Raw genomic sequence first — 17,666 nt, forward strand, 5'->3', positions numbered from 1 at the left:
TGCACACAGTAAGAGTTCAGGAGGTGTGCTGCTGCTGTTGCATCATCGGGAGGGAGAGTCACATGGTCACAAGCAGAGGGAACAGCATGCTGCATTTTTTTATGCTGTAAAAAATTGAAAATGCTGTCCAGCTAATGGTTTTTACAAGTGAGAAATTTAATGCAAGATGTAGAGAAGGAATGGAAGTAGAGTCAAACCTTTCAGAGGCCCTGATTGATGAGAAAAGGACAGAGTTACCGTGCGCCCCAGGTCGGCCTTCCAGCTCACTCCATCCCAGGAACATCAGCGTGTCCCCAGACACCCCAGATGCGCAGCCTCTCCTTTTTCCATCCTGGAGAAAAGCTGTAGTGAAACAGTAGCAACTGAAGAATGAAAGCCATTGACTGCAACACACAGGCGAGGAGGCCGTGAGAGACATAGACTCCGATGATTGCGTTTCGCTTCCCGCACTGTGGCCCCTACCTGATCCACGGGTCTGCTCTCTCTGATGATTTCTATGAAAGAAATTTATGTATTGTTAACAGATACACTTAATGCCTCCAGTCAGGGAGTTTCTATCAGATAACCGTTAAAATTACAGAAGATACCACTTGCTGAAAATAAGTTAATTGGCCACTAAAGTGTTGATGATTATTAAGGGGGCTGAGTCAGGATGAGAAAACTAGAAAAGGTAACAGAGAACTATATATGATCAGAACCAAAAAGAGACCCTACCAACTGCCTCCTTCCCCCATAGATGTAAGTAATTGCTAAAGTGGCTGAAACTTGGAATCCATTGATTTTTACAGTTAATGGCAGATAAGGGAAGCAAGTCTTTCTGAAATCCTGGCTTGGACAGGCACATCATGAAGATTTGGGTAATGGGTTCTGGGGCTTACAAATTCTGCACAGGTGATTTGTTCTCTATATTGCATTTCTATTTAATCAGATGTGCCCATGTTTGTTTCATTTTCTGTAACATAGGAAATCAAGGAGAAATTGGATTCCAGTCACAAGCGAGATATAGAAGGCATGGGCGTTCCAGAAATCAAGTATGGAGATTCTGTCTGCTTTGTGCAGCACATAGCCAGCGGTCTGTGGGTGACCTACAAAGCACAAGATGCCAAGACCTCCCGCCTTGGACCTCTGAAAAGAAAGGTGGGGTCAGAGAGGCTGTCTGAAATTGTTTTACCCCGAAGTAGGAGCAGCTAGGCAAGAAAAGTGATTATGAGAATAAGGCAAACATGATGTATGTTTACTTCTTACTATTTTTGCTATTCTGAAGAGTTCTCTTGTGACAGGTTTTACTCTTTCATTTGGTTATTTTGACCCCAATTTCAGTGCAAAAGAAAAGAAAAAAAAAGTTAAATACATGGCAAATCTGAGGAGGGGATAGAATTTGTTCAGTGCACTCGAAAACCTGAAATAATAACTCTTAGTGGTATGCTGTTTGGGGATTATTCACACCATTGCTCTCTTCCTTTAAGTGGATAATTGAGTTACTGTGTGGTTTTCATAATATAGAGACTAAATAGAATTGCTACAGAGAAAATGCAGATTGCATGATAACAAGCCCACAGGAACCAAAGTACAGAAAGATGAGATATTGTGTGTTGATGCTACATCCACGGAATGGACATGATTTGAGTGGACCATCCCAGCCAGCTGCAGTGGAAAACTGGCTTGGAGACACACCACATCTTTTTGCCAGAAAAGTAGTAGTGTTTCTTTTGATAAGAACCAGAAAATAGATGCTAGGGGCATGATTTCCTTTGGAAAAACCCTTACAAAACACCGTTTTGGGTAGTCAAGGAACCCTAGGAGAGGGTTCTGGGAGCCATTGTACCCTGTAGCTTGGGTTTAGCAGCCTAATATGGAGGTGATGGAAAGTTCAGAATGCAGATTGTTGTAAGAAAGGAGCATGGGAGCAAACCATAAGGTGATAGCTTGCTTTTGTGTAAGTAAAACATACCCAGGAAAGTATCCAGAAATGGGAAACTGAAATCATGAGAAGGAGAGGGAAAATAAAATAAATAACAACTACACTGACTAAACTATAGCCCATTCTCTTCCTCTATAAAGAGTTATCAAGACTGGATAAAATACAAAAACAAAAAGAAAGAAATAAAAACCAAAACCACTGGATGGCTTCAACAACCAGGGTATGCCTCTAGGACAGAAGTACTAAAGACCCCAGACAGAAGGCCAGTGCACTGACTAAGTGAGCCACACCTTGGTCTCTACCTGCCGCTCAGCATATTGGCAGAGTTACAGCACCAAGGAATGGGGTCTTGTGTTAGCTTCACTGGGCTAGAGAGACAGGTGAGAGATAAGGTTGGCCAGGGTTTCTGGGACTTATGGGGCCACGGTTCTAGAATGGAGGGAACTGTAGAAACATGAACCTGAAATTCTATATACAATTTCCCCTTAAGCTGACCGGGGGTGGGCTTTGAAGCCAGGATAGCAAACAGAAAGCACACAGTGCTTCTCTAATGGAGAAGAGCAAAGTGGAGATGTCAATAGCATGACAATCCTAGGGATAATAAGATTGGAGTTCGAACAGCCCTTGAAAATATAGTAGGCTTTCAGTTAAATCCCAAAAGGGCTCTACCCTAGGAGTATGAACTACCCCTGGAAATAAGGACAACTTGAAGATAGGCTGGTAGGATGGATGGATTTTTGGCATCCATCAGAAGAAAATTAAATCCTCTGTAGAGTACAATGGTACCATCTAGAGTCTCCACAATATTCCATACCTCCTAAGATAATGATGGCATTTAAAGAGGTGGAATTGTGGATCTCGGCTCTCCTCTTGGGAGGAGACACACTAAAATGACCCTGTTGACAAGGAGAAGTCCCACCTTGTGTTGCTGACTTCTGCCTGTCCCTGCCTTTCTCGTCCAGGACTATAGTCTACATATTCCTTTAACTGCAGCCATGTGCATGTGAATCTGGAAGGTCCTTTCAGAAACTCTCTAAATGATGTCATGATGTTCAGCCTCTGACAGGGCTGCCCTGCTCTATTTTGTGAGAAGCAGGTTAAGTTTCTTTCTAAAAATACAAAGGATGTTCAAATCTGTTTTAAGCATTTTATAAAACAAAACAGGGACCTAGAAAAACCAATGGAAAATAGACACTGTGAAAAACCTAATGGTAACTCCCTTTAAAGGAAGCACTCTCTTTGCCACTCCTGTCCCAGGCTTCTGCTGTCTTCTCTTGAATTATGGGAATCCTCCTAGAGAAAAAGTGGGCTGCGGTGATCAGTAAGGCCCATAATAACAGGGTCCTAACAGCTGCATTCCCCCTACTTCTCATTACTTTCCTGTTTGGCTGGCTGGTTTGAATGTGTTATCTGAACAAGCAAAAATGTCAGGATTTTGGTCTTTAGGGGCCCAAATACTGGGACTGGGGCCAGAACGAACCTAATAGCATTGCATTGCCAAATCTCAATGCACCCTTGTTAAACAGTTGCTGGGCAGTTCTCACTGCCCACAATGGTTCTGAAACAGTTGGTGAATCCAGTACTAGGGGTATCCTGGGCTAACCCTTATGCTACAGTATGCAGATGGGGTGCAAGGTCATTGTCAAAACTGAATATAAACTTTGGCAAGCCAGTGTTCTACTTCGTGTGTGAACTCATTATGTTAGGACACAATTTCAGAAGAATAAATAACCAGAGATTTTTACACGGAAAAGAAAGGAAGTTTCTTTGAGCTAAGAACAAGAGAGACTGGAACCCCTTTTCCTAAAGATATTTGCTGAAACCTGGTTTTATGTAATTGACCCCACCCCAGACCCTGGCACCTACAAATGGTCTCTCTTCCCTTAACTCACTTCAAGAGGAACCTTGTCAGGAACTTGAACGAGGGTTTAAGTCTGACTAACCAGCCTCAAACCACCCTAGATGGTATATGCATACATTTGACCCTTTCAAGGGAAGAAACCCACTGACCTCCATATTCAAAGCTGGTAACCGTGCTCAAAACTTATACCTTGATGTCACTGGTGATAAATACATATATTTAGCTTTTAGATACTATGATTTGAGATCAGTAATATACAGCCCCTTATAAGAAATATTCACTGAGTACTTCCTAGATTCTGGGAAACATGGTTAGTGATTGATATGAAGATCATTTAATCCTCAAAATGACTCTAGATGTCCATTTGGTGGTGAATTGGAAGCAAAGAGAAGTTAAGTAACTTGCTTGACGTCACACAGCTAGAAAGTAAGAAAGTAGGACTAGAATCCACGTCAGCTACTACCAGAGCCTGTGCCTTCAAACGCCCTTCTCAGCCTCCATGAGAAGAGTTGCTTCCCCAGTTGTACGTTCAGCAGGAGCTGTCCTTCAGGAGAGAAACCCAAGCCCAGTCCCAGTAGAGCATTTTTCTTTAACTTGCTTTTCTTGCTCAATTTATCTCTGGAGGAAAGGCTCTGAACAAAGTGACTTTCTTCCATTTCCAGGGGTAAAGTTTTGTTCATTTCAAGAGAAAAATCTATTACAAAATATGTTTGCCCCTTTTCAAATGGGCCGTCTAAGCCTAAGGAATTTACTGTAACTCATACCACAGTGGCACATAAAATTTCACTTTCATCAAAACACTGTGTCTCAGGAATGATTCATAGGTCAGTAATGGGGAGTGCAGGCAGAATAACTCCGTTAATGGCCCATTTTCAAGGGGGCATGGGGGAACTTGGTTGGGGAGAAGGAATACAAGGGATGGGGGGAATCTGGCAAGAAATGGTGCCTGTCCAGCTATGAAGTAGCGTGTAACCGGATGCGGTGTCCTTGGCTCTGTGGATAGGTCATACTCCACCAGGAAGGCCACATGGACGACGGGTTAACACTGCAGAGATGCCAGCGCGAGGAGTCACAGGCTGCTCGCATCATCCGGAACACAACCGCCTTATTCAGCCAGTTTGTGAGGTACAGAAGCTCCTTCCTTCCTTCTGTTAGTTTCTACTTTGGGGCCATCCAATCCCACCTCCCCATCCCCTTTTGATACTACAAGTTTTCAGGTAATTATTAAACATCAGCAAAGAGTTTTATCACAGAGAGCTTGGGACTAAATAGTCTTTCTCAGGAGATGACCTCCTAGCTGTACCCTTGGCCCCACACATGCTTATGCCCCCCACTGGTGACTCGGGTTGGCGTCAGGAATACCCAGGCTCTCCTCCCGAAAACTAAGTGATGAGTGCCTGGAGCACTGCAGGTCCCTTTTGGATTCGTATGTGAAGAGGGAGGAAATGGATCCACACCCTTTGTGCTGTTTTGCCCTGTTTAGAAAAGCTTTCTCCATCATTCAGAATCGTTGCTATGGTTTTGATCCAAGTGGATTTGCATTGAAAGCCTTGGGTTACCCACCTGTGGCTGGGACTTAAATGGGAACAGTAACTGAGGTGCCTGCGTGGGTCATAATCCCCTCAATGCCTAAACAGTGCTGCCAGAGCAGAACACTGTGGACTGTGTTCACCAATTACCGGGAGAAATGGATTCTGTTGTAAACAGTGCAGTGTTCCAAGTCATTCTTCTTTTGTAGGAAAAGAGCTCTAATGCTGAGGGGCCTTAAACTGCGTGCGTGAATTTGCATGAAATGAGAACAATTTTGTTTACCTTGACTTTTCCAGTTGGAATACCACGATCCAAGTAATGTGTGTTAGTTAGGATATAGGCTAAGCTGTCGTTACAGTTCAAGATACATTTATTTCTCATCTAACTAAGAATATAAGGTAGCCCAGGTTGGGCTACTGAGGCTCAGGGTCCTTTTATCTTGCTGGTTTCTTAAAGAGTACCTGGACCAGCACAGTAGCATCACCTGAGAATGTGTTAAAAAATACACATTCTCTGGTGTTGCCGAATTAGACACCTGGAAGGTGATATTCCAGGAAATCGTGTTTTGATAGGCCCTCCAGCTGATGCTGAAGCATGCTGAAGTTGACAAACCATTGCCCCGGAGGAGGGGGTCTTACCTTTGGCCACATGTGAGATTCATCTGGAGAGTTGGGTTTTTTTGACGTTGTTTTTAAGATTTTATTTATTTGACAGAGATCACAGGTAGGCAGAGAGAGAGAGAGGAAGGGAAGCAGGCTCCCTGCTGAGCAGAAAGCCCGATGCAGGACTCAATCCCTGGACTCTGGGATCATGACCTGAGCCGAAGGCAGAGGCTTTAATGTGCTGAGCCACCCAGGCGCCCCATGGAGAGTTTTTAATACCCTGATGCCTAAGTGGCATCTCATACCGATTGCATTAGAATTTCTGTGGTGGGCCAGCTGGGTGGCTCAGTTGGTTAAGCATCCAACTCTTGATTTCAGCTCAGGTCATGACCTCAGAGTCGTGAGATTTGAGCTCAGCCTGGAGTCTGCTTGAGATTCTTTCCCTCTGTCCCTCCCCCCAGCTTGCTTGCTCTCTCTTTCTCTGAAATAAGTAAATGAATCTTTTAAAAAATACAAATAGTAAAAAAACAGATCTCTAGAATTTCTGTGATGGGATTCAAACACCACCTTTTGATTCAAGCTCCCCAGGAGATTCTAATATTCAACACCACTGAGACCAACTATCCTGGTATATTTTCCTCATGTACATGATCAAAAATAACATGCTAGCATCATTTCTCAGATCTGTACTTCGAGAAAAAAAAAAGGGGGGGGTAGTGGGGTGGGGTGAGGAAATTGGGAGTGGTGGAGGATAAGTGATTTCTTTTGTTTAAAAATATGACCTAGAAGTAGATCGCTTTTCTTGTACTCAACTAATTAAAATCAGTCAGATGACCACATCTAACTGCAGGGAGATTGAGAAATATATTGTCTGGTTGGTAGGCTGTGTTCCCAGTACCACTCAGGCATCCCATTACCAAAATAGAGAAGGGAAAGTAGACAATAAGGTATTCCTACTACAGAATGGAACTGGGGCCTACACATCAGCCATTCCACTATCACTGGTTTCCTGTGATCCCCAAACAAAGTGCTTCCTCCTTTCTGTTCCCCAAAATGTCCAGACCTGCTCCCCTTCTTCAGAGAAAGGATATTAGAATGAATAGCTTGGTACAGGAATTAAAAGATGGCTGTGTACAAAAATGAGCTTTTCATGTAGTCTTGACTATCTCCAGAACCATCATCCTAGAGGTGGAATGGCTTTATTTTTTTATTTGGTTCTCAGTTCTCTGAAACACTGCCCTTGTGCCTGTCTTACAAGTCAGAGGCCCCTGCCTCATAACTATATAAAAATGAATTCAAAATGGATCAAAGACCTAATTATAAGACCTAAAACTATAAAAACTAGGGAAGAAAACATAGGCTTGAATTTTTATGACCTTGAATTAGGCAGTGGCTTATTCAATATGACACCAGAAACAGAAGCAATAAAAGAATATATATAAACTGGACTTGATCAAATTAAAAAGGTTTTTGCTGCAAGGGGAACCATCAAGAAAGTGAAAAAACAACCTAGGTGATGGGAAAGAATATTTCAAATCATGTATCTGACAAGAGACTTGTATCTGGAATAAAGCACTCTTACAGCTCAACCTTAAAAAGACAAATGGACCAATTGACAAAATGGGCAAAGATCTAAATAGACATTTCTCCAAAGAAAATACACAAATGGCCAATAAGCATATGAAAAGACAGTCAATGCCATTAGCCATGAGGAAAAATGCAAATCAAAACCAGAGTGAGAGAACTTTACTCCCACAGGGATGGCTATAATTAAAGAGACTTAATAAGAAGCGTGAGACAGGATGTGGAGAAGTTGGAACCTTCATATATTGTTGGTGGGAATGTAAAATGTTGGCAGCCATATTGGAATACCATCTGGAAATTCCTCAAAAAATTAAACATATGACCGAATTATTTCACTCCTAGGTTATATACCTAAGAGATATGAAATATGTCTACTCAAAAACTGGTACAAAGATGTTCCAAACAGCATTATTCATGTTAGCCACAAAGTGATAACAACCCAAAAGACCAATGATGGTTGGATAAACAAAATGTGCCGTTTTCATACAATGGAGTATTACTTATCCATAAAAAGGAATGAAGTATTGATAGAGGCTGTTCATGATAGGATTCTACTTACATGAGATATCCAGAATAGGCATTTCCATAGAGACAGAAAGTAGATCAGTGGTTGCCCAGAGGGGACAGGGGCAGTGACTGCTAATGGGTATGGGATTTGGACGGAAGCTGATGAAAAAGTTCAAAAATTGATTGAGGCAATGGTTGCCAAACTATAAATATACTAAAAACCATTAAACCACTGAATTGCACCCTTTAAATAGATGATTGTGTAATATGTGAATTATATTTTAATAAAGCTATTACTTTAAAAAGTCAGTGGGAGTTACATACCTGACAGTGGGAAAATTATTTTTAAACAGCTTTATTGGGTTATAATTTACATATCATAAAATCCATTCTTTTGAGTGTGCAACTCAGTGAATTTTAATAACTTTACTGAGCAAAGCAACTATCTCCATAATTTGCTTTTCAAGCATTTCTATCACCCCAAAAAGATCCCTTATGCCTATTGTAGTATATATTATTTCCCGCCCCCAGCATTAGACAACCAATCATATAGTCTTGGTCTCTCTTGATTTAATACCTTTATAAGTTGATTCTTACATTATATTGTCTTTTGATCCTGGCCTTTTCCCTTAGTATTACATTTCTTGAGGTTCATCCCTATTGTACTACAAGTATATATACTGTGTATATAAATATATTATACACACACACACACACACATATATATGATTATGTGTGTGTTTGTGTGTGTGTATACCCATGGTGTATATAGAAAGATCTAGAGAGAGAGAGAGACGGACAGGTATAGATATACCTCGCATTCTGTTTGTCAGTTGAGAATCAGTGGGTTTTTTTCTGTTTTTGTTTATTATCAGTATTGGTTCCATGGATATTTGTGTAAAAGTCTTTGGGTATGTATTTTCATTTTTCTCGGGTAAATACCAGGAAGTAGAATTGCAAAGTCATATGTAATTTGTTTAACACTTATATGTATTTTTTTTAAAGGATTTTATTTGAGAGAGAGTAAGCGAGAGAAAAAGCATAAATTGGGGGAGGGTAGAGGCAAAGGGAGAAGTAGACTCTGCTGAGTGGGGAGCACAATGTGGGGCTCAGCCCTAGGACCCCAGGATCCTGACCTGAGCCAAATGCAGACATTTAACCAACTGAGCCACCCAGGTGCCCCAACATGTTTATATTTTTATGATAAAATATACAGAGCATAGCATTTACCATTTCAACCAGTTTTAAGTGTACCATTTGTGATATTAACCAAATTCAGATTTTTGTACAATCATCACCACTGTCCATCCCCAGAACTTCTACAACATTGGAAACAGAAATCTATACCCATTAAACAATAACTCTGCCTTCTTCCCCACTCTCCACCAGGCCCTGGTAAACATTATTCAACCTTTCTGTGAATTTAATTAATTTAACCAGAATCATACAAAATTTGTCTTTTTGTGCCTTGCTTATTTCACTTAACAAAGTCCATTGGATATTTGGGTATGCCTAATTTTTTAGGAAACTGGAAGCCCTCTTTCCAAAGCAGATATGCCATTTTATGTTCCACTCAGATATACAAAGTTCCAATTTCTCCACACCCGTATTGTCTGTTTTTGATTGTAGATATTCTAGTGGCTTATGAAGCAGTATGCTGTTATGATTTTAATTTGCATTTCCAAAATGACTAATGATTTTGCATGTCTTTTCATGTACTTATTAGCTATTCATATATCTTCCTTAGGAAAATGTAATCAAGGCTTTGCCTGTTTTGGGTTGGGTGGTTTGTCTTCACGCTGACATTTGACAATTCTTTGTATCTTCTGGTTGCAAGTTTTCTATTGCTTCATAATTTGAAGATATTTTCTCTTAGTCTGTGGCTTTTTTCCCCTCCTTTTCTTAATGATATCTTTGAAGCACAAACATTTTAATATTGATGAAGTCCAATTTAACATAACTTTTGTTTCTGGATTGTGCTTTTGAGTGTCCTAAGAGCTCTTGCCCAACCCAGAGTCACCAGGACTTTCTCCTGTGTTTCTTCTGAAAGTTTTGTAATTTAAGGTCTTACATTAGCTCTGTGATCCATGTTGAATCTGTTTTTGGATATGGCCTGATGTAAGAATTGAAATTCCTTTTTTTTTCTTTTAAAGTGGATCATTTTGATACCTCATTGTCCTTGCCTAATTCTTTGAAAGGCTCTTTCCTCCATCACGTTCCCTTGGCACCTTTGTCAAAAGCCAAGTGACCATAAATTTAAGGGTATGTTTCTAGACCCTCAATTTTATTCCACTGGCTTACATATATCTCAAAACAACACTGTCCTCATGAACATAGCTTTATAGTAAGCATTGAAATCCGATAGAATCCTCTAGTTTTGTACTTTTTTTTCAAAATTATTTTGGCTTTTCTGGACCCTTTGAATTCCCATATAAATTTTAGGGTGAATTTGTCAACTTTTGCTTGCCAGGATATTGATAGGAAATGCATTGAAACTTTAGATCAATTTGGTGGAAGAACTTTTATCTTAATTGTACTGAATCTTCTAATTCACGTAGAATATCTCTCCCTTTATCTTTTCTTCTTGAAATCCTTTCTGCAAGATATTATAGTTTTCAGTGTTTGTCTTAGGTGTCTTCTTTTTTTTTTTTTTTCTCAGCATAACAGTATTCAATTATTTTTTCACCACACCCAGTGCTTCATGCAATCCATTCCCTCTATAATCCCCACCACCTTGGTACCCCAACTTCCCACCCCCTTGCCACTTCAAACCCCTCAGATTGTTTTTCAGAGTCCATAGTCTCTCCTGGTTCACCTCCCCTTCCAATTTCCCCCAACTTCCTTCTCCTCTCTAACTCCCCATGTCCTCCATGCTATTTGTTATGCTCCACAAATAAGTGAAACCATATGATAATTGACTCTCTCTGCTTGACTTATTTCACTCAGCATAATCTCTTCCATTCCCATCCATGTTGCTACAAAAGTTGGGTATTCATCCTTTCTGATGGAGGCATAATACTCCATAGTGTATATGGACCACATCTTCCTTATCCATTCGTCCGTTGAAGGGCATCTTTGTTCTTTCCACAGTTTGGCGATCGTGGTCATTGCTGCTATAAACATTGGGGTACAGATGGCCCTTCTTTTCACAACATCTGTATCTTTGGGGTAAATACCCAGGAGTGCAATGGCAGAGTCATAGGGAAGTTCTATTTTTAATTTCTTGAGGAATCTCCACACTGTTCTCCAAAGTGGCTGCACCAACTTGCATTCCCACCAACAGTGGAAGAGGGTTCCCCTTTCTCCACATCCCCTCCAACACATGTTGTTTCCTGTCTTGTTAATTTTGGCCATTCTAACTGGTGTAAGGTGATATCTCAATGTGGTTTTAATTTGAATCTCCCTGATGGCTAGTGATGATGAACATTTTTTCATGTGTCTGATAGCCATTTGTATGTCTTGATTGGAGAAGTGTCTGTTCATATCTTCTGCCCATTTTTTGATGTGTTTGTCTGTTTTGTGTGTGTTGAGTTTGAGGAGTTCATTATAGATCCTGGATATCAACCTTTTGTCTGTACTGTCATTTGCAAATATCTTCTCCCATTCCGTGGGTTGCCTCTTTGTTTTCTTGATTATTTCCTTTGCTGTGCAGAAGCTTTGGATTTTGATGAAGTCCCAAAAGTTCATTTTCGCTTTTGTTTCCTTTGTCTTTGGAGACATATCTTGAAAGAAGTTGCTGTGGCTGATATCGAAGAGATTACTGCCTATGTTCTCCTCTAGGATTCTAATGGATTCCTGTCTCACGTTGAAACTCGACCATTCTCTTACACTGTACACAAAGATAAACTCAAAATGGATAATAGACCTTAGGTGTCTTCTATAAAATTTATCCCTAAGTATTTTTGATGCTACTACAGATGGAATTGTTCTCTTAATTTCTTTTCAAATTGTTCACTGCATACATAATACGGAAGGAACAGAAATTGAGTTTTTTAAATATCAATCATGCGTCCTGTGACTTATTTGAAAAGTTTATTCTAGTGGATTTTTTTTTTTTTTGGTGTGCATTCTTTATCTACAAACAGGATCATGTCATTTGTTAATAAATTTCTGGTTTTTTTCCTTTACAAAATGGATACCCTTTCTTTCCTGTTCCTTGCCCCCCCTTGATTGCAGTGGCTAGAACATCCATTACAATGTGAAATAAAAGTGGAAAAAACATATATCCTTTTCTTGTTCCTATCTTAACAGGAAAACACTCAGTCTTTGTTTATTGAATATGATGTTAATTGTAGGGCTTTTGTAGGTGACTTTAAGGGGTTGAGGAAGTTCTCTTGAGTTCCTGTATTTGTTAAGAGGTTTTTTTTATCTTGAATGTGTTAGATTTTGGCAAATTGTTTTTCTTTGTCTATTTGGATGATCATGTGGTTTTGCCTTTTATAAACTAGTTACATTAGAAGATGTTATGTTAACTGAGAATAGGGTGTTTAATCTCTCACTATTAGGCTGAATTGTCTGTTTCTCCCTTGGTTTTCCCAACTTCAACTTTCATGTATTTTGGTGTCTGTTTTTGGGTGGTTATATGTTCATAACAGATATATCTCCCTGATAAATTGACTTTTTTATAATTAGAAAACATTTCCCTTTTTTTCTCTATGAACATTTTTTATCTTTAAGTCTAATTTGTAGAGCCACTCCAGAGGTCTCACATACAGATCGTGGTTACTGTTGGCAAGGAATAAGTTCTTCACGCCTTTTACTTGCAACCTGTGTCTTTGAATCTATAAAGTGTATCTTGTACAGAGGATACATTGAATCTTGTTTTCTCAATGTACTCTGACAGTCTTCTCCGTTTATTGGTGTGTGTAATCCATTTATAGATAATGTAATTATTTAAACTGTTGAATTTATGTCTACCATGTTGCTATCTGATTTTTATATATCTCATGTTCTTTTTGTTTCTGTCTTCCTCCTTTATTGCCTTCTTTTGTTTTAGATATTTTCTAGTCTACCATTTTAATTGCTTTGCTGAGGGATTTGGGGTTTTTTTTGTGTGTGTGTTTTGTTTTTGTTTTTTTTTTTTACTGCTGTCTTGAGTTATATTCTTAGTGGTTGTTCTAGGCAACTTGGTAGGTGTTTAATTTGTGACACTCTACCTCGAATTAAAACTAACTTAACATGTAAAACCAAACAACTTTGCTCCAGCATTTCATTCTCGCTTTCCTCCTTGAAATAATACTGCTATATATATTACATCCTCCTTTGGTATAAGCCCAGCAGTACAATTTTTTTTACAATTTTTTTTTACAATTATTTTCTTATCCATTCATTTTTAATTTTTTAATTATATTTTTAAAGATTTTATTTATTTGACAGAGAAAGACACAGCAAGAGAGGCAATACAAGCAGGGAGAGTGGGAGAGGGAGAGGCAGGGAGCCTGATGCGGGGCTCAATCCCAGGATAATGGGATCATGACATTAGATGAGAGCCGGCACTTAACGAGTGAGTCACCCAGGTGCCCCATCTGTTTGTTTTTTAAAAATATAAAAACAAAAGAGAAATGAACATATTTATACCATATTTTATATTACCTACATAATTACTTTTACTAGTGCTCTTTATTCCTACATATAGATTCTAGTTACTATCTGGTGTCATTTTCTTTCAACCTGAAGAACTTCCCTCAGTATTTCTTACAAGCTCAGCCTGGTCGCCTTATATTTCTTACAGGTATTTGGTGATGGGCCTGCTTGTGGGTTAGATAACACATTCAGAGTTCACACAGTTTTAGGTCTGTCCTGGATTTCGCTTTCTGCTTGCCCACAACCTCAGATAAAGCCAGAGATAAGTAGATGGCTACATCCCTCTCCAGCTCTTCCTGAGTACATGTGTGACCTTGCTCAGGGTCTGCCCCACCTTGTTAGAACTCCTTTGATCTAAAGCTAGAGGTGGGCCTGAGGACAGCCTCAGGCTGAAATACCATAGGGTTCTACATCTCTTAGCAAGGCTCATTCTTTTTTTTTTTTTAATTTTTAAAAATATTTTATTCATTTATTTGAGAAAGAGAGAGCATAAGCAGGGGGAGCAGCAGGCAGAGAGAGAAGGAGAAGCAGGTTCCCCACTGAACCGGAAGCCTAATGTGAGGCTCTATACCAGGACCCAGGGGTCATGACTGGAGCTGACGGCAGGCGCTTAACCAACTGAGCCACCCAGGTGGACTCACCAAGCCTCATTATTTAAAACAAAGAAACAAAACAAAACAAAAAAAACTCAATTTGTTGTATGCCTTTGGTCAATTTCCAGAGTCCTTAAAAAAATTGTTTAGGATGATTTTGCCCCATTTTATCATCATTTTTGTGAGGGAGAGGATTTCCTGAGTTCCTCAGTCAGATGATCTGGATGTTCCCCTGTCGGTTGGGGAAATTCTTAGCTGTCTGAGCCACAGGATGTTTTAGAAGAAAGTAGGACTGCTGAAAAATAAGCCTGTGCAGCAGGGATGGGGGCTGCAAAAGCCATAGTACTTGGATTTTGCAAGAGCTGGGAAGTGAAAGACTTTAAAAAAAAAAAAAAATGGTAAGGAGATTCTCCCCTCCTATCTTTTTTGAGAAAATGACAGAACATTCTGTGTACAATGGAAACCAGAAGGAGGGGGGTGGCCTTCTGAGAAAGCAAATTAAAGTTAAATGAATAGGGAAGAAAGAAGAAAGAACAATGCGGAAGAAAGGTTAAAGTTGGCTTGTGCTGTCTCATCATCCTGCTCATCATCCCAGCAGCTGCTGGGAGCTGTCCAGTAAGACACATGAAAGATGTGAAAGGTGAGGGAGTCTCAGAAATCCTGCTGACGAGTAGATACTATCCAGCTGTCCTGAGTTTAACCTTAGGATGGAAATATTACATAAATAATTGTGTTATGGTAATAGTATGGTAAATATTCAGAATCCCCTGAGATCTTACTTGAATTAAACAAAAGAAGTCCTTGCAAAGATCTGGGAACATAGTGGGGCAGTGGCTCAATCAGAGAGCAGAAAAAAAGTAAAAAGCTGGGATGACTAAGGTACCACTGTAGTTCGTTCTGAATTGAGACACCATCTTGTCCCTATCCTGGGTGCATCTGGGTCTCCCCCAAGGTTCTGGAGTAGAAGGTGATCACCATGAAGCCATTCAGAGGTCATGTCTGTTTCCCCACTGTCCCTAGTGCCAGGCCTGTGGGTGGGATGTGTTCTGCTTTGAGGGAAAGAGGGATCTGCCTTTAGTCCAGTGGAATACTATCATATTGATGGGTTTCGAAGGGACAAGATGAAGCAATCTAGCAATGAGAACCCACAGAACAAAATTAGACCCAGAAGGACCCTGGCAATAATAAAGGTTGTACCGTTCCTATTTTCTAGGTGGAAAACCAAGCACAGGAGGTTTAGAGACACTCCAAATATCATAGGTTCATGGCAATGACTATAAATTGGGTTTTCTGGCCCCCTGTATAGTTCTCTCTTCAAACTACAAAAATGCTAAAAATGTCTTTTATCTTTTCATCATATATATATTATATATCTCCAAAGCAACACTATTTACTTAACACATGTCATTGTTTCTAGTAAACTCAAATTTTTTCAAAAAGGGGGGCAGGGGTTGGGAGAATCTGCATCTGGGCCAAACCAACTGGAGATACTGTATTCATTTTTTCCTTGAATCTAGAATTAGGAAGTCATTCCTGACTGGGTTTTGTCTTCCCAAACCTTCACTTCATGTCCTCACAGCATTCTCTTTCCCACGCTCTATATCCTGGAGTATCTCGGATAGTCATAAAGTGAGCATTTCCGTAGCTCTTCCCGTAGGCCAGCGCCCACCCTGGTGAGAAGGCCCTCCGTGTCTGTAGTCCACTGGGGTTCTGTCCACATCTCATTCACTTGGCCTTTTTTGTATACAAAATTGGAATTGTCACTTCATAATCTGAGTGTTCTTTGGGCTTGTTAAGCCTTTGCTTTAGGCCTGGTAAGTCTTTTCTTAGCATGTGTCCAGACTATTAGGTAACCAAATATCCTGTCAATGCTGAGGAGAACTCCTTAGAAATTGACCCAAGGAAAAGTTCTGAGGTGATTTATACACTCTGCCAGTTCCCAGTTCCCTGGGGCAGTGAGGCAGTTTCACAGGGGATGGGTCTGTTTTCCCCTTCCTCCTTATAGCCTTTGTTCTCCAGAAGGCTCACCAATGTACCCATCAAGGGGATGGGAAATGGCTTCTTTTTCCCATCTGTGGAGATTTGTGGTGTCTCTGTATTGATGGGATTTAATCACAAGACTTTTTGAAAAACTCTGACCAAGTTGGACAGAAACAGACATTCAGGATAGGAGGGCCACAGCAGAGAGAACAAGAGAGGTGGTGGGGGAGGGAACACTGAGGAAGGGTCATGAAGACAGAGAGGAAGAATGCGGAGAGAGGGGGTCGATTGCTGAGAAAGAGTGCGGAGGCCACACAGAGGAAGTCAGGAGGAGACCTCCACAAAGGGGGAAGAGGAGCTCATGTGTACATGCACACACACAAAACCTTGATGAAATAAAACCCATGCAGAGACATGAAAACCGTGAAGAGAGAAAGAGACAGAAAGGGAGAGAGGAGGCAAAAGCACAGATGGAGTTGATAGAAACCCTTCCAACCTAATGTTTTAACCTGTTCCAAGAGGAATCTGGGATCATTCGAAAGAACTGTGATTTAGTAAGTTATTTTTAAGTGTTCTTATGCAGAAAATGAGAAAGCATGGCAGAAGGCACGGATCCTTTCCCTTTGTTGACGTAAGGTCTTTAAAATCGAGTCAGATGTTTTCTTCTGTGGCTCTTTTGGTTAGCAGACGTGAATGTGTGGTAATCACTCGGCGACTGCTGCGGGAAGCCGGGCCTGGTGCCCATCGTGGGGCGGGTAAGAACCAGGACCCGGCGGACGCTCGTCAGGGTCCCCACCCAAGGCCCAGACCTGAGCCGCATCCATCTTGTGTCTTTAGCGGGAACAACCGCGCAGCAGCCCCTGTCACCCTGCCGATCCAAGAGGTCCTGCAGACCTTGCAGGACTTGATTGCCTACTTTCAGCCCCCAGAGGAGGAGATGCAGCACGAGGACAAACAGAACAAACTCCGCTCGCTCAAGAACAGACAGAATCTCTTCAAGGAGGAGGTAAGTCGAAAAAATTAAAAGTTGAGATTCTCTTTGCGAGAGAATAAATGCAGAGATTCCCAGAGCTAGCATATCCTTAGGATGGCAGTTCAGCTTTGTCTCCGCACATGCGGGTAGCTATGGAAGAACAAGAGAGAGAGGGATGCCGGAAAGGAAAGGATGCATTGGCAGCTGACCTTCCCTGTCTGCCACCCGTGGTTACACTCCCAGTACACATTGTAACCATGGATCTAGGCACACTCCCACTGAAGTTGGAAGACTCCAAGTCTTCAAAACTTCAGTGCCGCAGCGCACGTGTATATGCCAGTCTGTGCTCAGTCTCAGCTATTAAAGCATGGCATTGGCTGTGGTTCCCAAATTTTAGAAGCAGTCAGAATTACCTAGGAAACCTGTTTGAAAAAATACAAACGCCCAGGTTCTACCATGTCTGCAATGACTGGGGACCTGAACTTGAAAGATAACAAGTAAAGCCAGGTCTTACCAAGAACCCGAGTGTCTG

At 40.8% G+C, this 17,666-nt stretch overlaps 1 protein-coding gene across 1 annotated transcript in view; it reads left to right on the forward strand.

Moving 5' to 3' along the window:
- Nucleotides 1-17,666, forward strand: part of RYR3 (ryanodine receptor 3) — a 515,475-nt gene that overhangs the window by 251,016 nt on the left and 246,793 nt on the right. Inside the window, 3 exon segments of the mRNA XM_044230143.1 lie at nt 964-1,137; nt 4,786-4,907; nt 16,999-17,167. Coding sequence (XP_044086078.1) covers nt 964-1,137; nt 4,786-4,907; nt 16,999-17,167 — 465 coding nt within the window.

This window comes from Neovison vison, chromosome 13 (assembly GCF_020171115.1).
Source record: "Neovison vison isolate M4711 chromosome 13, ASM_NN_V1, whole genome shotgun sequence".
NCBI classification, from domain to species: domain Eukaryota; kingdom Metazoa; phylum Chordata; class Mammalia; order Carnivora; family Mustelidae; genus Neogale; species Neogale vison.